The sequence below is a fragment of the Rattus norvegicus genome, chromosome 6 (genome assembly GCF_036323735.1).
Source record: "Rattus norvegicus strain BN/NHsdMcwi chromosome 6, GRCr8, whole genome shotgun sequence".
Classification (NCBI taxonomy): Eukaryota; Metazoa; Chordata; class Mammalia; order Rodentia; family Muridae; genus Rattus; species Rattus norvegicus.
This window is the reverse complement of record NC_086024.1, coordinates 126,176,847-126,200,073: the sequence shown is the minus strand read 5'-3', so window position 1 is coordinate 126,200,073 and position 23,227 is coordinate 126,176,847. Positions and strand designations below refer to the sequence as shown.

At 39.8% G+C, this 23,227-nt stretch overlaps 1 protein-coding gene across 5 annotated transcripts in view; it reads left to right on the top strand.

The window, feature by feature from the left end:
* Positions 1–23,227, top strand: part of Catsperb (cation channel sperm associated auxiliary subunit beta) — a 378,659-nt gene that overhangs the window by 326,741 nt on the left and 28,691 nt on the right. For all 5 annotated transcript variants that reach the window (XM_063262696.1, XM_063262695.1, XM_063262697.1 and 2 more), the window contains 2 exons: positions 13,834–14,169; positions 18,848–18,987. In XM_063262696.1, the coding sequence (XP_063118766.1) occupies positions 13,834–14,169; positions 18,848–18,987 (476 nt within the window). The remainder of the gene's footprint in view (positions 1–13,833; positions 14,170–18,847; positions 18,988–23,227) is intronic.

Sequence of the window (23,227 nt, the reverse complement as noted above, 5' to 3'; positions counted from 1 at the left end):
ATTTAACTTCGGTACTTGGTATCTGTCTAGGAAATTGTCCATTTCCTGCAGATTTTCAAGTTTTGTTGAATATAGGCTTTTGTAATACGATCTGATGACTTTTGAATTTCCTCTGATTCTGTAGTTGTTTCCCTTTTCATTTCTGATTTTGTTAATTTGGACAAACTCTCTGTGTCCTCTCGTTAGTCTGGCTAAGGGTTTATCTATCTTGTTGACTTTCTCAAAGAACCAACTTGGTTCTGTTGATTCTTTCTATGGTCCTTTTTGTTTCTACTTGGTTGATTTCAGCTCTGAGTTTGATTATTTCCTGCCTTCTACTCCTCCTGGGTGTATTTGCTTCTTTTTGTTCTAGAGCTTTTAGGTGTGCTGTCAGGCTGCTGATATATGCTCTCTCCTGTTTCTTTCTGCAGGCACTCAGCGCTATGAGTTTTCCTCTTAGCACAGCTTTCACTGTGTCCCATAAGTTTGGGTATGTTATACCTTCATTTTCATTAAATTCTAAGAAGTCTTTAATTTCCTTCTTTATTTCTTCCTTGACCAGGTTATCATTGAGTAGAGCATTATTCAACTTCCATGTATATGTGGGCGTTCTTCCCTTATTGTTATTGAAGACCAGCTTTAGCCCGTGGTGGTCTGATAGAATGCATGGGATTATTTCTATCTTTCTATATCTGTTGAGGCCTGTTTTATGACCTATTATATTGTCAATTTTGGAGAAAGTATCATGAGGTGGTGAGAAAAAGGTATATCCTTTTGTTTTAGGATAGAATGTTCTATAAATATCTGTTAAATCCATTTGGTTCATGACTTCTCTTAGTCTGTCTATCTCTGTTTAATCTCTGTTTCCATGATCTGTCCATTGATGAGAGTGGGGTGTTGAAATCTCCTACTATTATTGGGTGAGGTGCAATGTGTGTTTTGAGCTTTAGTAAGGTTTCTTTTATGTATGTAGGTGCCCTTCTATTTGGAGTATAGATATTTAGGATTGAGAGTTCATCTTGGTGTATTTTTTTCTTTGATGTATATGAAGTGTCCTTCCTTAGCTTTTTTGATGACTTTTAGTTAAAAATTGATTTTATTCGATATTAGAATAGCTACTCCAGCTTGCTTCTTCAGACCATTTGCTTGGAAAGTTGTTTTCCAGCCTTTCACTCTGAAGTAGTGTCTGTCTTTGTCTCTGAGGTGTGTTTCCTGTAGGCAGCAGAATGCAGGGTCTTCATTGCATATCCATTTTGTTAATCTATGTCTTTTTATTGGGGAGTTGAGGCCATTGATGTTGAGAGATATTAAGGAATAGTGATTATTGCTTCCTGTTATATTCATATTTGGATGTGAGATTATGTTTGTGTGCTTTTCTACTCTTTGTTTTGTTGCCAAGATGATTAGTTTCTTGCTTTTTCTAGGGTGTAGCTTGCCTCCTTATGTTGGACTTTACCATTTATTATCCTTTGTAGGGCTGGATTTGTAGAAAGATATTGTGTAAATTTGGTTTTGTCATGGAATATCTTGGTTTCTCCATCTATGTTAATTGAGAGTTTTGCAGGATACAGTAACCTGGGCTGGCATTTGTGTTCTCTTAGGGTCTGTATGACATCTGTCCAGGATCTTCTTGCTTTCATAGTCTCTGGTGAGAAGTCTGGTGTGATTCTGATAGGTCTGCCTTTATATGTTACTTGACATTTTTCCCTTACTGCTTTTAATATTCTTTCTTTGTTTTGTGCATTTGGTGTTTTGACTATTATGTGAGGGGGGATTTTCTTTTCTGGTCCAATCTATTTGGAGTTCTGTAGGCTTCTTGTATGCCTATGGGTATCTCTTTCTTTAGGTTAGGGAAGTTTTCTTCTATGATTTTGTTGAAGATATTTACTGGTCCTTTGAGCTGGGAGTCTTCACTCTCTTCTATACGTATTATTCTTAGGTTTGATCTTCTCATTGAGTCCTGGATTTCCTGTATGTTTTGGACCAGTAGCTTTTTCCATTTTGCATTATCTTTGACAGTTGGGTCGATGATTTCTATGGAATCTTCTGCTCCTGAGATTCTCTCTTCTATCTCTTGTATTCTGTTAGTGATGCTTGTATCTGTGGCTCCTTGTCTCTTCCTTTGGTTTTCTATATCCAGGGTTGATTTCCTTTGTGCTTTCTTTATTGCTTCTATTTCCATTTTTAATTCCTTCACCTGTTTGATTGTCTTTTCCTGGAATTCTTTCAAGGATTTTTGTGATTCCTCTCTATAGTCTTCTACTTGTTTATTTATGTTTTCCTGCATTTCTCTAAGGGAGTTCTTCATATCTTTCTTGAAGTCCTCCAGCATCATGATCAAATGTGACTTCAAATCTAGATCTTGCTTTTTCTGGTGTGTTTGGATATTCAGTGTTTGCTTTGGTGGGAGAATTGGGCTCCGATGATGCCATGTAGTCTTGGTTTCTGTTGCTTGGGTTCCTGTGCTTACCTCTTGCCATCAGGTTGTCTCTGGTGTTACCTTGTTCTGCTATTTCTGACAGTGGCTAGACCTTCCTATAGGCCTGTGTATCAGGCCTGCTGTAGACCTGTTTTCCTGTTTTCTTTCAGCCAGTTATGGGAACAGAGTGTTCTGCTTTCAGGCGTGTAGTCTTTCCTGTCTACTGGTCTGCAGCTGTTCCTATGGGAGTGTGTCCTGAGTCCACCAGGCAGGTCACTTGGAACAGAAAAGTTGGTCTTACCTCCAGTCCGGCGGTTGAAGTTGCTTGTGGGGGGATGCTTTTGAGCTCTCTGTGAGGGCGGCAACCAGGAGGACCTGTGCCGCCTTTTCCCGGATCCCCCGTGCACCGGGGTCCAAGATGGTGGTAGGTGTTTTCCTCTGGAGTCAGAAATGTGGACAGAGTGTAGTCTCTTCTGGCCTCCCAGTCGTGTCTGCCCCTCTGAAGTTTTAGCTCTCCCTCCCACGGGATTTGGGTGCAGAGAACTGTTGATCGGTCCCTTCAGGTCTGGGTGGTGTCTCTATGTTTATGTTTTTGATCCAGTTGCACTTGAGTTTTGGGCTGGGTAATAAATATGGATCTATTTGTATTCTTGTACATGTAGATAGCTAGTTAGACCAGCACCACTTGTTAAAGAAGCTTTTTTTTTTCCATTACAGGGCTTTGGATTCTTTGTGAAAAAGCAAAGTTCCATAGGTGTGTGGGTTTATATCTAGGTCCTTGATTTGATTCCATTGTTCAACATGTCTTTCTGTACCAATCCCATTGAGGTTTTGTTACTATTGCTCTGTAGTACAACTTCAAGTCAGAGATAGACATACCTCCAGAAGTTCTTTAATTGTTCAGGGTTATTTTAGCTAAAATAACCTGCATTGTTTTGTTTTTCCATATGAAGTTGAGAATGCTCTTCCAACATCTGTACAAAATGTGTTGGAATTTTGATGGCAATTGCATTGAATATACAGATAGCGTTTGGTAAGATGTCCATTTTTACAATTTTAACACATTCACGACAGTGGGAAATCATTACATCTTCTGATATCTTCAATTTCTTTCTTTGGGGACTTGAAATTCTTAGATACTGTTTTTCTGCTTTTTAGTTAGTTTGGCTAAGAGTTTGTCCATCTTGTTTAATTTTCTCAAAATTTAAATCATGGTTTTTATTTATTCTTTGTATTGTTTTTTTCTGTTTCTAATTAACTGGTTTCAGCCATGAGATTATTTCCTGAAATCTTCTACTCTAGGATATGTTTGCCTCTCTCTCTTTTCAGAGCTTTCTGGCATACTTTTGAATTGTTAGTATGACAAGTCTCCAATTTCTGGAAGGCACTTAGTACTATGAGCTTTCCTCTTACCATTGCTGTTATTGTATCCCATGCATTTTTGGTATGTTGTTTCTTCATTCTTATTGAATTCTAGGAAGTCTTTAAGTTCTATATTTCTTCCCTAACCCTGTGCCCTGTGACCATTTGGCAGAATGTTACTCTGTTTCCATGAGTATGTATGCTTTCTGTTGTTTCTGTTGTTGTTGAAATCCAGCTTTAATCCATGGTGATTGACAGGATACAAGGATTTATTGCAGTTTTCTTATATCTGTTGAGACTTGCTTTGTATCTGTGTACATGGTCAATTTTGGATAAGGTTTCATGAGGTGGTGAGAAAAGTGTATAATCTTTTGGGTTTTCATGAACTGTTCTGCAGTTAGATCCATTTGATTCATTACCTCTGTTAGTTTCATGATTTCTCTCTTCAGTTTCTGTTTTGGCAACCTGTTAATTGGTGAGAGTTGGATGTTGAAGTTTCCCACTATCAATGTGTGGGGTTCAGTGTGCGAATTAACTTTAAATATGTTCCTTTGTGAGTGTGGTGCTCTTCAATTGGGGCATAGATGTTCAGAAGTGAGGCTCATCTTGGTAGACTGTTCCTTTGATGAGTATGAAGTATGCGTCCTCATCTTTTTGATTTGGTTTAAAGTCTATTTAATTAGATATTAGAATGGCTATTCAACTTGTTTTTTCTGTCTGTTTTTTCTTCTCCAGCTTTATTAACTTGGGTATTTCTTATTTACATTTCAATTGTTATTCCCTTTCCCGGTTTCCAGGCCAACATCCCCATAATCCGTCCCCCTCCCCTTCTATATGGGTGTTCCCCTCCCCATCCTCCCCTCATTACTGCCCTCCCCCAAAAAATCACGTTCACTGGGGGTTCAGTTTTGGCAGGACCAAGGACTTCCCTTTCCACTGGTGCTCTTACTAGGCTATTCACTGCTATGTATGCAGTTGGAGTCCAGGGTCAGTCCATGTATAGTCTTTGGGTAGTGGCTTAGTCCCTGGAAGCTCTGGTTGGTTAGCATTGTTGTTCATATGCGGTCTCGAGCCCCTTCATCTCTTTCAGTCCTTTCTCTGAATCCTTCAACAGGGGTCCCGTTCTCAATTCAGTGGTTTGTTGCTGGCAATCACCTATGTATTTGCTGTATTCTGGCTGTGTCTCTCAGGACAGATCTACATCCAGTCCCTGTCAGCCTGCACTTCTTTCCTTCATCCATCTTACCTAGTTTGGTGGCTGTCTATGTATGAGCCACATGTGGGGCAGGCTCTGAATGGGTGTTCCTTCTGCCTCTGTTCCACACTTTGCCTCACTGTTCCCTCCCAAGGGTATTCTTGTTCCCCTTTTAAAGAAGGAGTGAAGCATTTGCATTTTGGCCATCCTTCTTGAGTTTCATGTGTTCTGTGCATCTAGGGTAATTCGAACATTTGGGCTAATAGCCACTTATCAATGAGTGCATACCATGTGTTTTTCTGTGATTGGGTTACCTCACTCGGGATGAAATTTTCCAGTTCCAACCATTTGCCTATGAATTTCATAAAGGCATTGTTTTTTATAGCTGAGTAATGTTCCATTCTGTAGATGTTCCACATTTTCTGTATCCATTCCTCTGTTGAAGGGAATCTGGGTTCTTTCCAGCTTCTGGCTATTATAAATAAGGCTGCTAAGAACATAGTGCAGAATGTGTCTTTGTTATATGTTGAGGCATCTTTTGGGTATATGCCAAGAGAGGTATAGCTGGGTCTTCAGGTAGTTCAATGTCCAATTTTCTGAGGAACGTCCAGACTGATTTCCAGAATGGTTGTACCAGTCTGCAATTCCACCAACAATGGAGGAGTATTCTTCTTTCTCCACATCCTTGACAGCATCTGCTATCACCTGAGTTTTTGATCTTAGCCATTCTCACTGGTGTGAGGTGGAATCTCAGGGTTGTTTTGATTTGCATTTCCCTTATGACTAAAGATGTTGAACATTTTTTTAGGTGTTCCTCAGCCATTCAGCATTCCTCAGCTGTGAATTCTTTATTTAGCTCTGTACCCCATTTTTAATAGGGTTATTTGTCCCCTTGCAGTCTAACATCATGAGTTCTTTAGAAATTTTGTGTATAAGCCCTCTACCATTTGTAGGATTGGAAAAGATCTTTTCCATATGTGTTGGTTGCTGTTTTGTCCTAACAACAGTGCCCTTTGCCTTACAGAAGCTTTGTAGTTTTATGAGATCCCATTTGTCGATTCTTGATCTTAAAGCATAAGCCATTGGCGTTTTTTTTTATCTTTATTAACTTGAGTATTTCTTATTTACATTTCAATTATTATTCCCCTTCCCGGTTTCCAGGCCAACATCCCCCTAACTCCTCCCCCTCCCTTTCTATATGGGCTTCCCCTCCCATCCTCCCCCCATTACCACCCTCCCACCAACAATCACGTTCACTGGGGGTTCAGTCTTGGCAGGACCAAGGGCGTCCCCTTCCACTGGTGCTCTTACTAGGCTATTCATTGCTACCTATGAGGTTGGAGCCCAGGGTCAGTCGGTTGGCATTGTTGTTCATATTGGGTCCCGAGCCCCTTTAAGCTTTTCCAGACCTTTCTCTGATTCCTTCAACGGGGGTCCCGATCTCAGTTCAGTTGATTGCTGCTGGCATTCGCCTATGTATTTGCTGTATTCTGGCTGTGTCTCTCAGGACAGATCTACATCCGGTTCCTTCAGCCTGCACTTCTTTGCTTCATCCATACTATCTAATTGGGTAGCTGTATATGTATAAGCCACATGTGGGGCAGGCTCTGAATTGGTGTTCCTCCTGCTTCTGTTCTAAACTTTGCCTCCCTATTCCCTGCCAAGGGTATTCTTGTTCCCCTTTTAAAGAAGGAGTGAAGCATTCGCATTTTGGTCATCCTTCTTGAGTTTCATGTGTTCTGTGCATCTAGAGTAAGTAATAGTCACTTATCAATGATTGCATACCATGTGTGTTTTTCTGTGACTGAGTTACCTCACTCAGGATGATATTTTCCAGTTCCCTCCATTTGCCTATGAATTTCACAAAGTCATTGTTTTTGATAGCTGAATAATATTCCATTGTGTAGATGAACCACATTTTCTGTATCCATTCCTCTGTTGAAGGGAATCTCGGTTCTTTCCAGCTTCTGGCTATTATAAATAAGGCTGCTATGAACATAGTGGAGCATGTGTCTTTGTTATATGTTGGGGCATCGTTTGGGTATATGCCCAAGAGAGGTATAGCTGGGTCCTCAGGCAGTTCAATGTCCAATTTTCTGAGGATCCTCCAGACTGATTTCCAGAATGGTTGTACCAGTCTACAATCCCACCAGCAATGGAGGAGTGTACCTCTTTCTCCACATCCTTGCCAGCATTTGCTGTCACCTGAGTTTTTGATCTTAGCCATTCTCACTGGTGTGAGGTAAAATCTCGGTTGTTTTGATTTGCATTTCCCTTATCACTAAAGATGTTGAACATTTCTTTAGGTGTTTCTCAGCCATTCAGCATTCCTCAGCTGTGAATTCTTTGTTTAGCTCTGAACCCCATTTTTTTTAGCTTTTTAAAAAAATTTTTATTAGATATATTTCTTTACTTACATTTCAAATGTTATTCTCCTTCCCAGTTTTCTGTCCATAAGCCCCCATCCCCTCCCCTCCTCCTCTCCCATAGGGTATTTCCCCTATACATCCCCCTTATTGCCCCCCCAAATTCCCCTGCACTGGGGGTCCAAGCTTGACAGAGCCAAGGGCTTCCCCTTCCTCTGGTGCTCCAACAAAGCTATTCTCTGCTACATATGCAGTTGGAGCCCTGGAACCCCATCTTTTAATAGGGTTATTTGTCTCCCTGTGGTCTAACTTCTTGAGTTCTTTGTATATTTTGGATATAAGCCCTCTATCTATGTAGGATTGGTAAAGATCTTTTCCCAATCTGTTGGTTGCCGTTTTGTCCTAACCACAGTGTCCTTTGCCTTACAGAAGATTTGCAGTTTTATGAGATCCCATTTGTCGATTCTTGATCTTAGAACATAAGCCATTGGTGTTTTGTTCAGGAAATTTTCTCCAGTGCCCATGTGTTCGAGATGCTTCCCCACTTTTTCTTCTATTAGTTTGAGTGTATCTGGTTGGATGTGGAGGTCCTTCATCCACTGGACTTAAGCTTTGTAGAGGGTGATAAGCATGGATCAATCTGCTTGAACCAGCACCATTTGCTGAAAAGGCTATCTTTCTTCCATTGAATGGTTTTGGCTACTTTGTCAAAAATCAAGTGACCATAGGTGTGTGGGTTCATTTCTGGGTCTTCAATTCTATTCCACTGGTCTATCTGCCCATCTCTGAACCAATACCATGCAGTTTTTATCACTATTGCTCTGTAATACTGCTTGAGTTCAGGGATAGTGATTCCCCCAGAAGTCCTTTTATTGTCGAGGATAGTTTTAGCTATCCTGGGTTTTTTATTATTCCAGATGAATTTGCAAATTGTTCTGTCTAACTCTTTGAGGAATTGGGTTGGAATTTTGATGGGGATTGCACTGAATCTGTAGATCACTTTTGGTAAATTGGCCAATTTTACTATATTAATCCTGCCAATCCATGAGCCCGGGAGATCATTCCATCTTCTGAGATCTTCAATTTCTTTCTTCAGAGGCTTTAAGTTCTTATCATACAGATCTTTCACTAGCTTGGTTAAAGTCACAGCGAGGTACTTTATATTATTTGGCTCTATAATGAAGGGTGTCATTTCCCTAATTTCTTTCTCGGCTTGTTTCTCTTTTGTGTAGAGGAAGTTTACTGATTTATTTGAGTTAATTTTATACCCATCCACTTTGCCTCTTGTCACATAATACCAAATGCTCTCAAACACCAAACCCAAAAAACAAAGAAAGAATACTAAAAGCAGTAAGGGAAATAAGTCACGTAACATATAAAGGCAGACTTATCAGAATTACACCAGACTTCTCACCAGAGACTATGAAAGCCAGATGATCCTGGACAGATGTCTTACAGACCCTAAGAGAACACAAATGCCAGCCAGTGTACTGTTTCCAGCAAAACTCTCAATTAACATAGATGGAGAAACCAAGATATTCCATGACAAAACCAAATTTACACAATATCTTTCTACACAACCAGCCCTACAAAGGATAATAAATGGTGAAGACCAACACAAGGAGGCAAGCTATACCCTAGAAAAAGCAAGACCAATTTCCCTTATGAATATCGATGCAAAAATACTCAATAAAATTCTGGCAAACCAAATCCAAGAGCACATCAAAACAATCATCCACCATGATCAAGTAGGCTTCATCCCAGGCATGCAGGGATGGTTTAATATACAGAAAACCATCAACATCATCCACTATATTAACAAACTGAAAGATAAAAACCACAGGATCATTTCATTAGATGATGAGAAATCATTTGACTTGGATCTAATTTTTGTACAAGATGATAATGCAAGTCTAATTTCATTCTTCTGTATGTGGGAATCCAGTTTTCCCTGAGCCATTTATTTAGGTTTCTTTTATACAGTGTATATATGTGTGGATATTAGAGAAAAACTGCTTTCAGATGACAAGTTTTATCTTTCTGAGTTTTTGAAGAATTAGTTGTATTTTTTTTAAAGTCTGGCAGAATTCTACTGTACTCACTTCTCAACCCAGAATTTCTATAGTCAAAAAGGTTTTATTACTATTTATATTTCCTCCTTTGTTGTGGGTCTATTTGAGTTGTTATTCTCTTTGTGGTTTAATTTTGGTAGTTTGCATGGATTCGGATTCATCATTTCTTTTTCATTTTCTAATTAATGGAATGCAATTGTTTGGTTTTTTTTAAATATTTCTTTTGTATATGTTCCAGTGTTTCCTTATTCACTCATATTTGTATTAGATTGTCTCTTTCTTTTGGTTAGATAGACCAAGGGTCTTTAGATTTTGTCTTCTTATTTATTTATTTATTTATTTATTTATTTATTTATTTATCTATCTATTTATTTTAACATCCCACTCTTCCTGGTTCCTCCCCCTCACAGAATCACTCACAAGAATCAATGCCCCCTATCCTTCTCCACAGAGATGTGGGGGAAAGCCCCTCATTTGATATCCGCCTACCCTAGCATATCAAGTCTCTTCAGGATTAGACACATTCTCTCACACTGAGGCAGCCCTGTTGGGAACAGGATTCCAAAATCATACTACAACTTTAGGGACAGCCCCATCTCCAGTTGTTGGGGAACCCAAAGGCAGACTGACCTGCACATCTGTTACATATCAGTCTAGCCCATGTATGCTCTTTGGCTGGCAGCTCACTTTCTGAGAGCTCCCAAGGGTGCAGTTCAGTTGACTCTGTTGGTCTTCCTGTGGTCTATCCCCTTCTGGGCCTTCAATCCTTCCCCAACGCTTCCATGAGTCCCTGACATCAGTCCAATGTTTGGCCGTGGGCCTCTGCATCTGTTTCAGTTAGCTACTGGGTGGAGCCTCTCAGAAGACTGTCATACTAGGCTTGTGCCTACAATCATAACAGAATATCATTAATAGTCTCAGAGATTGGTGCTTGCCCATGAGGTAGGTCTAAAATTGGGCTCTGTCTTCCATCTTTGTCCCAGCACTTTTTTAGACAGGACAAGTTTTGGGTCAGATGTTTTGTGGGTAGGTTGGCATATTTATACCTCCACTGGGAGTCCTCCTAGCTGCAGGAGGTAGTCTCTCCAGGTTCCATGATCCCACTGTCAGGCATCCCAGCTAAGGTCACCCAAATTGACTCCTAAGTGCCTCTCCTCTCCCACATCTCTCTGGTTTTCTACCTTCCATCACCCCAACCCCTAACAACTACACATTTCCATTCCTACTCATTCTCCTGGCCCTCTGGGCTTCTCTCCTGTCTCTGTCCATACCTGATCCTGCCCCCCTTTTCCCTCACCCTTCCCACACTCACCCAGTTTCCTCCATCCCTTTGCTTTCCATGATTATCTTGTTCCCAATTCTAAGGTGGGATTGAAGCATCCTCACTTGTGCCTTACCAAACTGAGAATAGGACCCCCTTGGGGGAAATAAGAGAAAGTATTGAAAGAGTTGAAGGAGCTTGCAACCCCATAAAAACAACAATGCCAACCAACCAGAGCTTCCAGGGACTAAACCACTACCTAAAGACTATACATGGACTGACCCAAAGCTCCAACTGCATGTGTAGCAGAGAATAGCCTTGTTGGGGAACCAGGGGAAGGGGAAGTCCTTGGTCCTGCCAAGGTTGGACCCCCAGTACAGAGGGATATGGGGGGGGGAATAAGGGGAATGTATAGGGGAAACACCCATATGGGGGAGGGGCAGGGGAGGGATGGGGGCTTATGGACAGGAAACTGGGAAGGGGAATAACCTTTGAAATGTAAGTAAAGAAATATATCTAATAAAATTTTTTAAAAGTGGGGTCAGAGCTAAACAAAGAATTCTCACTGAGGAATCTTGAATGGCTAAGAACCATCTAAAGAAATATTCAACATAGTCATTAGAGAGATACAAATGAAACCTACTCTGAGATTCTACCTCACACCAGTCAGAATGTCCAGGATAGTTTGTATTCTTACTTGTGCTTTGTATTTCATTTTTATCTCCATTTATATCTTAGTAGGATACCTGGCTATTTTTTTAATGTCTTTGATTTGAAGGATTGCTTGCTTACAGTATTACAATTACTAAACAGTGCTTAGTACTCTTTTGTGCTTGGATATGAATGTTTTAGTCAGTTTATGTCATGGAAAACGTTTCTTTCTACTTCAACTACAGTGGGTGGCTTTGCTGCATGTAGAGGTTTAGTTGGGAAGTCATAGCCTTTGAGACATTTGAATGTGCCGCTCCAGAATCTTCTGGCTCTGGGATTCCAGTGAAGAATGAACAGTTATTCCTTTGATGGGTTTTCCTCGATCTGAGCCTTGCATCTTTTCTCTTGCTTCATCAATCTTTCATTGTTCTGTGTATCGGTGTTTTAACCATGACATGCTATCAGATATTTCTTTTCTGATCTTGATTAGTTGGGGTTCTGTGTACTTCATATATCTGTGGCTGTATCTTTTCTGTGCCTATGTTTAGAAAATTTGGTCTTTTGTCCAAATGAGTTCCACATTTACTGAATATTCCCATCCTGTGCTTTTAAATTTTTATATTGTTTCTTATTTCATCTAAGTCCTCCACTTATTTTAGGCCTGAGAGTCTATCTTTGGCTTGAGTCATTACTTGAAATGCTTTCCCTGAGATTTCTAATTGAGATGTTGGGTTTTTCAATTCCATCTTCATTTTAACTTGGTTCTCTTCAATATTTCTATCTTATTCTGGAATTAGGATTTCAAATTATGAATTATCTCTATCATGTCATTAAACTGTGCATTTGTATTGTCTTGAACATCACTCATACATATTCTCTTTTTGGAATTTAAGAAAGTTTGTGTTCGTGTCTTCTTTAGTTTCCTTGATTTGTTTGATAAGGTTTATGACCATTCTTACAAATTTCGTGTCATGGAGCTTGTCTAGGTAGTTTTCATTAGGAAATACTCCCATCACACTAGTAGATTTGATAGGAGACATACTGTCTTGGCTCTTCATGTTGTTTTGATTTGCAATTTGACTGAGAGATTAGTGACAGCAGTTATTGAGTTTGTGTCTAGATTTTCTGTTCAATTTTCTTATGATTTGCTCTTTCCCCAAATCACAGTCTGAATGGCTGCAGCTATTCAGTAAGTCCTGAAAATGGTAATATCAAGTCTATAAGTTTATTTTCAATATTATATTAACCATTCCCTTATTTTGCCTGTCCATGTAACATTTACAACTAAATTTTGAATATTGATGAAATGAAATCTTGGATTTCAAATTGAACTTTCTCCCTCTCTACTCCTCTCTCTGTCTGTCTCTGTCTCTGTCTCTGTCTCTGTCTCTCTCTCTCTCTCTCTCTCTCTCTCTCTCTCTCATATGTCTCTTACTATAAAGTAGGGTGAGTTTTTAATTTGATGTTTAGGGCTGGAAGGTAGCTAGCTCAGTGGTTAAAAGCATTCGATGAAGACTATACATGGACTGACCCTGGGCTCCAACCTCATAGGTAGCAATGAGTAGCCTAGTAAGAGCACCAGTGGAAGGGGAAGCCCTGGGTCCTGCCAAGACTGAACCCCCAGTGAATGTGATTGTTGGGGGGAGGGCGGTAATGGGGGGAGGATGGGGAGGGGAACACCCATATAGAAGGGAAGGGGAGGGGCTAGGGGGATGTTGGCCCGGAAACCGGGAAGGGGAATAACAATTGAAATGTAAAAAAGAAATAACCAAGTTAATAAAGATTTAAAAAAAAAATTTGATGCTCTTATAGAGGATTCAGGTTCAATTTCCAGCACTCACATGGTAGTTCACAGCCATTTCTACCTCTATCCCTGGAGACTGAGGCATTCTTTTCTTTCTCTGCCAACACCATTATGTTTGTGGTATACTTACACACGTGCAACGAGAACAAAAATAAACCTAATGAATCTAATATTTATCTTTTAAATGTGAAGTGTATTTATTACTCACAAAGAACAAGAGGAAGAATAGCAAAGATGGGGCAAAGATGGGTAAAGCAGGATGGGGGAAAGAGAGAAGGTAGATTCTTCTGGGAGTTTTTCCTGCTGAGATTTTGTCTTGCTTCATGTATTTTAGTTAATAGGTATGCATGTTTTGCTTTCATACATGTATGTGAACTGTCCATACCAGCAGAAGTCAGAGGATTTTGAGAACCAGCCCTGGGTCCTCTGAAAGAGCAGCAAATGCTCTTAACCACTAACCCATCTCTCCATCCTTTCTGCTCAGAATTTTATACAATGACTGTAAAGTAAACATTATAGAATAGCTTTGTGTATGACATATTCTTGATGAACTTTCTATAAAATACTGTAATTTAATTGTAACTGAAGTTTGGAAAATATGTTCTGAGGCTATGACTATAATATCCAGATGAAACACTTGTTTTGATCAGGATATTGTTTGATATTTGCCTAAGGAATATTAACTGTTTTCTTCTCTATCATATCTTCTCATTTTTATCTCCAGATATCCAGGAGGGCTTTCTTTCTACAGATGTAGAGAAGACTGTGTTGATACCTGGCCATAGCAGCTTCATGATCACAGAAGTTGAGAATATGCAGACTGCTAAAGCCTTGGCAACTATGCCTCAAACAGTAAAATCAACACTGAACTTTCCATTAGGTTCTTGGTTCTTGTACAACTTTGGCTCAATTAGAGGACGGAATTGGACCATAGGTACAAAGCCATGTAATTATTGGATTCAACAAGATAGTCTTGATTTTATGTCCCTTAATCTTGTGAAGTATATTGATGTGGGAAACACACTAAATTTTCAATTTAAGATTATTCCAACTGCAAAAGGTAAGCTTGAAAAAAAAGTGTTTCTTAAGTATAAAACATACTCTTTGATACTCAATTTCGCTTCCCTGATTGCTAGGATTCTACTACTAACAGAGATATGTTCTAATAATGGTTATATTCTAAGCTTTTTATTAAATGTTTTGTAGAAATGTTGAATGTTTTTCATCACCCTAAAATCTAGATAATACTCATTTTTAAAATAAGTCAGGCAAATAGTAGCATATGCCTTTAGTCTAGCATTCAGGAGGCAGATGATGATGAATCTTTGTAAGTTCTAGGCCAGCCTGGTTTACAGAGTGAGTTCCATGACAGCCAGGGCTGTTACATAGTAAAGCCCTGTCTAACAAAACCAAAGGGGAAAAATGCAGAAATGAAGGTAAATTCATAGTAAACACTTTAGTCATATTTTAGCATAATTTTTTGTTGTCATTCTAAAAGAAAGCTTTAATTTCTTTTTTACAATATTATTTATCTTAGGTAATTTTAAAGAATGTGTTTATTTTTATTTTGTATCTATGAGTGTTTTGCCTGCATGTATCTGCACCATGTGTCTGCCCACAGTGCCCATAGTGGTTTTTAAATCCCCTGGAACTCAATGGCACGTGTAAGCTATCATATGAGGGTTGGAAATCAAACAAGTTCCTCTACAAAAATGCCAAGTTCCCTTAACCACTGAGCAATCAATCTCTCCAGCCCCTATTTCAGGTACTAATTCAAGCCAAAAACTTTTACACCAAATATTATATATTTTATATATTTTATATTTCCCCATAACTATTTTAAAATGTGTGAAGCTAGGCCTCAGCAAGTTAGGACAATTTCTACCAAGACGGCCACCTGAGACCATGATCAACAGAGTAGAGAATGGAGGAGAGAATTTAGAACCAAATCCCACAAGTGGTCCTTTTGACCTTCCCAAGAGCACCATCTAATGTGTATGCACACCCACACTCATCTGCAGACACAGTCTCTCTCCTCTCTCTCTCTCTCTCTCTCTCTCTCTCTCTCTCTCTCTCTCTCTCTTTCAAAACGAAACACATGTGAGGAGTGAGGGTTAATGAGATGGCTCAGTAGGTATAAGTACTTGCCATGCAACTCAGATGACCCAAGCTTGGCCTCTGGATCCCACAGTTGAAAGAGAGAATTAACTCCCAAAAGTGACTCTATCACCTGCACATGCCCACCATGGCATCCATACATGCACATTTGAACACACACACACATACACTCAACAAGAATGAATTAGTAAATAATTATAAGAACTTTTAAGAATTTTAAGTATGTGAAACCAAAACGTCCAAGTCTAAAGTTTTTCTGAAGTAATGGGATGTATTAAGCCATTAGAGATACTAGCTAAAAAGGACAGGGTCCTGGGGCAACTACAGGCAGCATGGCAAGGGAGTTATTGAACAGAGGAAGGCATAGAGTGTGTATATTAAAAGTCCTAGATTAGGGGTTGGGGATTTAGCTCAGTGGTAGAGCGCTTGCCTAGCAAGTGCAAGGCCCTGGGTTCGGTTCCCAGCTCCGAAAAAAAGAAAAAAAAAAAGATAAAAGTCCTAGATTATAGATGAGACCAGTGGGAGAACTCACAGCAGGGCTATGTTGAGCTAGATGAATGATCAACAAGAAGTACTCGTTGTTTGAGGTTGCCAAACCTATTAATTGTCCTATTAAACAGGACAGTAGTGCAGCTGCTAGTGACCAATAAGATTTAAGTAAGGTTTCAATGTATATATACTTACACGCATATGCATGCATGAATTTTCAGTGTCACCAATGGTCAGCAGACAAGTCTTGGTGGATAGGAATCAGGTTTAGTGTGTATCCTGTAGAAGGAAGGGCTACTTCCTTAAAGCTCTGTCATCCCAAGCTCAGAGCTTGTGGGGGTTCCTGATGTCAACTTGACAAATAAAAATCACCTGGGGAAAAGGCCTCTGAGCATGCTTCTGAGGGATTTGTGTATGCATTCATATTGTTCTCTGCTTCTTGGCTGTGGATGAAATGCCCATCTGCTTCAACCCGACTTCCCCACCAGAATAGACATTGCCTTGAACTGTGAGCTAAAATAAACTTTTCTTTCTATACATTGCTCTTGTCAGGGTATTTGTCACAGGAGCAATGAGAGAACTAAGACAAGTCAAAAGAGTATCTGTGGGCAGAGAAGTCAGTAGGGTTGCAGGCTGGACATGATAAGGAATTGCCTATGCCTTCTCTAGAACACAATAGTGGATTTTGACATCATACTAGTTTACTAAAGAAGTCTAAATATGCCAAAGTTAAAGAAATGTGTACTGGAGAAAAGCAGAAGAGAGGGATGAAGGCAGTGTGGAACACTGGGAAGAGAAACAGAGAAAGAGGTATGAGTCTGTCTTTAGAGCACTGACATGTTTTAGGTTTCAATAGAGGATGAGTTGGAGCAGGAGAAATAATCAAGCAATTTCTGTCTAGGTGTGCTCTAGTTGCTCTTTCAGTGCTGGGACTACATGTTGGTTCAGAGCTCTCATGTTCCCAAAGCCAGAAGAGACAAACCAGGTCCTATGAGATGATTGCTCCTGTCTGTGTGCACAGTTCTTATTATCCCCTCTTCAGGTTTAGGGCAATGATTGAGAATGGAGTTCTGACCAGCATGTGGAGAGAGTGAGAGAAAATGCATCAGTTCCTCTTTCTTTCCACCTTCATTTTTGAAAAGGCCTGAGATAGGTTAGGTACTGTGGGGTTTCAGGCCTCCTACTCCATAATAGAGATCTCTGGAGACTCTGTGAGAGATTTGTGAAGTCAGATGCCAACCCAGACAAAGTGACAGGTGCCTCGCTGAGCCTGAAACATCCATTCTATAGCCCTAAATGAAGGCCTCTCTCCCTCTTCCCATTGATTGGATTTTGCAGAAGGTGCAGTCCTTCCCATCTGACTTCCCAAATTCCTCACCCTTTGTGCACCCCTCCTCTCATCAGTCCTGGAAATTATTCCCACGTCGCGTTTTGCAAATCTTCAGTCTTGGACATCAGTTACTTTGAACATTGCCCTGGGATATAATTGTGTCAGCATCAGCTTTGGTCGTGTCCCAGAGCCTGACCTCTCTTAATACATGCACTTAGTCACATAGTAAGCTGTCTGGATTGTTTTGATTTTATTAACCTTTGTTTTGTGTTTGTGAGGCTCTATGATTACACACATAGACCACGGTGCATGTGTGGGGAACAGAGAACAACCTTTGAGAGTAAGGTGTCTCCATCTAAACTATGGGTCCCCAGAACGGGACTCAGGTCATCTGTATTGTAAAGAGCAAATGCCTTTATCCTAGACCTTTATTTTTCACAAGCCTTAGCTTTGGAAAAGGGGTCACCAAAAGGCAGACAAGCAGGAGTCAATCTTTGGGATGAGAGACCCAGCATCTGATGTTTCTATGAAGCCCTAAGATATCTGTGTATGGAAAATGGAGCATCATTTTTATTCCCTATAGGATTGATAACTTGTTCATGGACATTCTTTGAACAATTAATATGTGCATGCAAAGTTAAGCAGGTGTCTGGCCCAAAGTAAAGGACAGATCTGAAATGTAGGTGGGAGTGCCAGGCTTTTGTCTTTCTAGTTTCCTGGTGGACCTTAGTGGAAGTTGATGCTTTTTAACAAAAGACGTCTCTAGGTGCCTGTTGTGGAATGTCAAGATAGATATCCAAATTCTCATCCCATTTGAGTCACTCTTCAGACATCTGCAAGTTCAAGTAAATGCTTTTAGCAAAGCTTTTAAGGATCTACAGCTAAGGAGCACGCACACTGTTACTGCTCACACTTTGGTAGAAGTCGATCTACAGAAATCCAAATGTAAAGATATTATATGAAATCCAAACTTCACAGTGTTTAATCTCCATGGGTAACACTTACTATTAAGAGAAAAGGGGCCCAGAATTTCTTTGTCTTTTGTGCTCTGCCTCGGAATTGCCTCTGTGTGGGTACAAGTCTAATAAACAATGCTAGGAGATGCCAGAGTGAAGAAAGGCTTTCTTCTTCCAGCAAGTAAGAATCCAGTCGAAGTAATTTCCTAAGCAATGTCTCTGCAGAAAACGGAAGCAGAAAAAGTCCTTACTGAAAAAAATTATACATACTTCACCTAAGACTGTTGTAAGAAGGGAACATTTTTGAGCAAGTTCAGTTCAAGTTCAAGGTTGTGCATTGTTCATAACTGGGCATGACAACTAGAAATATCACAGGACAGAACACAGTATTACATCAAAGTCTCCCCTAGATAACCTAAAAAGTGTGAGTCAGAGAGGCTGGTATGTTTTTCTGCTTCCTTAAATGTCTTTGGAGGAGGTCATCACAAATATCGCTACAGATCTTTGAAGGAGCACTCATGTGCTCTTGCAGAGAACTGAGTTCAGTTCCCAGAACACACAAAACTTTGCAAGGATACTAGTAGTCATTTAACAGGCATCAGCTTCCTCTGCTCCATAGTTGTAGGTAATTTTACTGGAAACATAACCAGTAGTTCCCAAGAGACCTTGCTATCCATCTGAGAACCTGGGTGAGAAGGGAGGAATGGGAGAGAAAAAATATTCTCTGAGGAAAATGTTTCTGAAGGTAAATTTTTCTAAGGATTATTAAAATTGCCAATCATTATTAACTTGTTTGTATAGTTTTTGTTATGTAATAATGTTAACTGTTGACACTGATTCCATAGGTATGTCAACATATCCTATCCCTCCAGTCTCTGTGATGATTGGAAACCCATCGTTGTTGGATGTTAAGGCACAAGGTTTCTTTGACCTCTTTTTTAATTATTATCTAAACATTCACGTATCTGGCAAATTTTTTCTAAAAGTAAGAATTTTTTGTCATTATTATTACAAAACAGTTTATTAGATAAGAAAATGTTGGCTTAGAGCTGTGAAATACAAACTTAATCCTTCTACCCAGAATAAGTAAGCACATTTAACATGTGTGGTATTTTATATGGCAGGGTGGATAAAAGTTAGAAATATGTGATCTGGTCAGAAATGGTACATACCTTTCATTCCAACACTCTGGGGGCAGGAGCATACAGATATATCAGAGTCTAAGGCTAGCCTGGTCTACATACTTAGATCCAGGCCACCAAGGACTACATAGTAAGAGAATCTTAAATGAAGAAAAAATACTTTTATGTTTTACATTTTTAAACCTCTTTTCTAAGTTAATGTTTTGTGTTCTCTAAATTGTTAATCATGAGGTCTCTCTATTTCCCCTCTTTTTTCTTTCCCCCATCCTCTACCCCTTATTATTTCATATTTTACCTTAATAGTTTGAACTTCAAACCTCACTCTACATTATTTTTGGTCATTTTACTCTATATGATTATTGATAGTATAGTACTTGGCCTTAATTAATATATTTTATTATATTTATGATTTAGTTTGATGATTCCACTAATATATCAGTTTGTTTCTTCTTTCCTCTGTAATGCTAAGATTGTAATGGTGAGCTTTCACTATCAACTTGATATATTCTACAATCACCTGGGAAATGAGTCTCAATGAACTTCATATAGAGATCCTGCCTAAGAAAAATTCTTTTTATTAGGCTAACAGAGGGGACAATACACACCCTCGATAGAGCAGGAGCATTTCATGGGCTGGACAATGGACTGAATAAAAAATGTAGGGGCTGGGGATTTAGCTCAGTGGTAGAGCGCTTACCTAGGAAGCGCAAGGCCCTGGGTTCGGTCCCCAGCTCCGAAAAAAAAGAACCAAAAAAAAAAAAATGTATGACCTGAGCACTAAGCTGGGGAGGTTCATTCATTGTTCTCTTCTCTTTTTAAAGAGATTATATTTTTTATGCTTTTGCCTTCATGTATATACATATATGTATGCCTGATGCTCTAAAAGGCCAAAAGAGGATGTTGGATACCCTGTACCTAGGATTACAGATAGTTGGGTGCTGCCATGTGGGTTCTGGGAACAGAATCAAGGTCCTGTACAAGAGCAATGGGCTCTCTTAACCATGGAGCCACTCTGTAGTCCTTGCTGTCTACTCTTGCCTGTGCAGGGCATGTAACTATCTATATTCAGGTTCCTGACACATTGATCTCCCTATGATGATAAGCCAGAACTGTTAGCTGAAAGCCAAGTAACCACTTTCCCTTTTAAGATGCTTGTATCAAGGGGTTTGTTTGTTTGTTTCACCTCAAGAAGAACAAAAACTAAAGCAGAGGGTTAAAGCTCTCTACCAAAAAGAATCCCAGATAAAATCAGACAACATATCCATCCCAGTAGATACACAATCACATCTCAAAAACACAATGTGAAAAGACACAGCATACCTCTAAAAGATCCCAACTCTTGAGTCACCAGATTTAAAGATATCAAAATAGTTAAAGACCCAGGACAGAGATTCCAAAGGAAATGTTTAAAACTGACCAGAAATCTGAAGGAGGACTCAAGTAAGCATATGAATAAAAAAAATGTCAGTTCTGGTGCTCAAAAAGATAGTTGGTATCATGGACAAGAAATTTAATCAAGAAAAGGAGATTTTGCAAATAAAAAACTACTAGAAATACTGGAGATGAAAATTTTAAATGCATCAAATAAAAACATAGTGGAAAGGATTGCCAGTAGTGTTGACCTAGCAGAAGAAAGAACATGTGAGAATGAAGATCATGTCTTGGAAATAATACATTCACACAGCAATTAAAGGCAAAAGTAACCAGTCACACATGCCTTAATTTTCAAGGACTCTGTGACTTGAAAGTTTGATCATGAAACCAAGTTCAAGAATCCATAGGATAGGAAAAGAAACTGAGGTGCAATCAAATTGCATAGGAAATTTGTTCAAAGAAATTATAGAAGAAAATTTCTTCCAAATAGAGGATGATATGAACATCCAAATTTTTTATTGGTTATTTTATTTACCTTTCAAATGTTATCCCCTTTCCTGGTTTTCTCTCAGCAAACCTCCTATCCCATTCCCCTCCCCTGCTTCTATGAGGGTGGTCCCCTACCCACCCACTTACCCCCCACCTCATTGCCCTGTTATTCCCCTACACAGATGCATCGAACCTTCACAGAACCAAGGGCCTCCCCTCCCACTAATGCCAGATAAGGTCATCCTCTGACTCATATGTGGCTGGAGCCACTGGTCGCTCCATGTGTAGCTTTGGTTGATGATTTTGTCCCTGGGAACTCTGGTGGTGTCCGGTTTGTTGATATTGTGGTTCTTCCTATGGGGTTGCAACCCCATAAACTCCTTCAGTGCTTTCTCTAATTCTTCCATTGGGATACCTAGGCAGAGTCCACTGTTTGGCTGTGAGTATCCACATATGTATTGGTATGGATCTGACAAAGCCTCTGAGGAGACAGCTATATCAAGCTCCTGTCAGCAAGCACTTCTTGCTATCAACAATGGTGTCTGGGTTTGGTGTCTGCATATGGGATGGATTCTCAGGTGGTGCAGTTTCTGGATGTCCTTTCCTTCAGTCTCTGCTCCATACTTTGTCCCCATATTTCCTTTAGACAGGAGCAATTCTAGGTTAAATTTTTGGAGATGAGTAGGTGGCACCATTTCTCATCCAGGGGCCTTGCCTAATCTCTGGAAATTGTCTCTACAGTTTTTCTCTCCAATTTATTGGGTGTTTCAGCTAATGTCATCCCCGCTGGGTCCTGGGAGCTTCTTGTTTTCCTGGCATCTGTGACTTACCAGTGGCTACCCCAGTTCCCATCCCCCATTGCAACACACCTCTGATCAGTTTCCTGACCCTCGAAATATCACCCTGTCTTCTCCCATACATGAACCTGCTCCCTTTTCCCCTCCCCTTCTCTTTCCCTTCCCCTCCTATCTTTTTCCCAAGTCCTTCCCGCCCTCTACCTCCTGTGACTATTTTGTTCCCCCTTCTTTTTTTATTGAATATTTTTATATTTACATTTCAAATGTTATTCCCTTTCCCGGTTTTCTGGACATAAGCCCCATCCCATCCCCCTCCCTTCTTCTATAAGTGTGTTGCCCTCCCCATTCACCCCTCCTTCCAGCCTCCCCCTGACATTCCCTTACACTGGTGGTCCCACCTTAGCTGGACCAAGGGCTTCTCCTCCTATTGGTGTCCAACAAGGCTATCCTCTGCTACATATGCAGTGGGAGACGTGGGTCAGTCCATGTCTTTGGGTAGTTATTTAGTCCCTGGAAGCTCTGGTTGGTTGGTATTGTTGTTTTTATGGGGTTGCAAGCCCCTTCAGCTCTTTCAATCCTTTCTCTAATTCCTACAACAGGAGTCCCCATTCTCAGTTCAGTGGTTTGCTGCTATCATTTGCCTCTGTATTTGACATGCTCTGGCTGTGTCTCTCAAGAGACATCTATATCTGGTTCCTGTCAACATGCCCTTCTTAGCTTCATCAATCTTATCTAGTCTTGGTAGCTGTATACATATATATATATATGGGGCACATGTGGGACAGGCTTTGTTCTCCCTTCTAAGAAAGATTGGCACATCTCAACAAAACCAGGAGCTGGTTCTTTGAGAAAATTAACAAGATAGATAAACCCTTAGCCAGACTAACCAGAGGGCACAGAGACAGAATTCAAATTTACAAAATCAGAAATGAAAAGGGAGACATAACAACACAATCTGAGGAAATTTAAAAAGTCATCATATCTTACTACAAAAGCCTATACTCAACAAAACTGGATAATCTGGATGAAATGGACAATTTTCTAGATAGATACCAGGTACCAAAGTTAAATCAGGATCAAATAAACCATCTAAACAGTCCCATAACCTCTAAAGAATAGGTGCAGTTATTAAAAGTTCCCCAACCAGAAAGAGCCCAGGACCCAATGATTTTAGTGCAGAATTCTATCAGACTTTCAAAGAAGACCTAATACCACTACTTCCCAAACTATTCCACTAAATAGAAACAGAAGGAACACTACACAATTCCTTCTATGAACCAAAGTTATGTTTATACCTAAACCACATAAAGACCCAACAAAGAAAGAAACTTCAGACCAATTTCCCTCACAAACATCCAAATTCAATAGAGATAGGACTTGAAAATAAGTATCTAAGTCACGACATATATGACATACTAATATG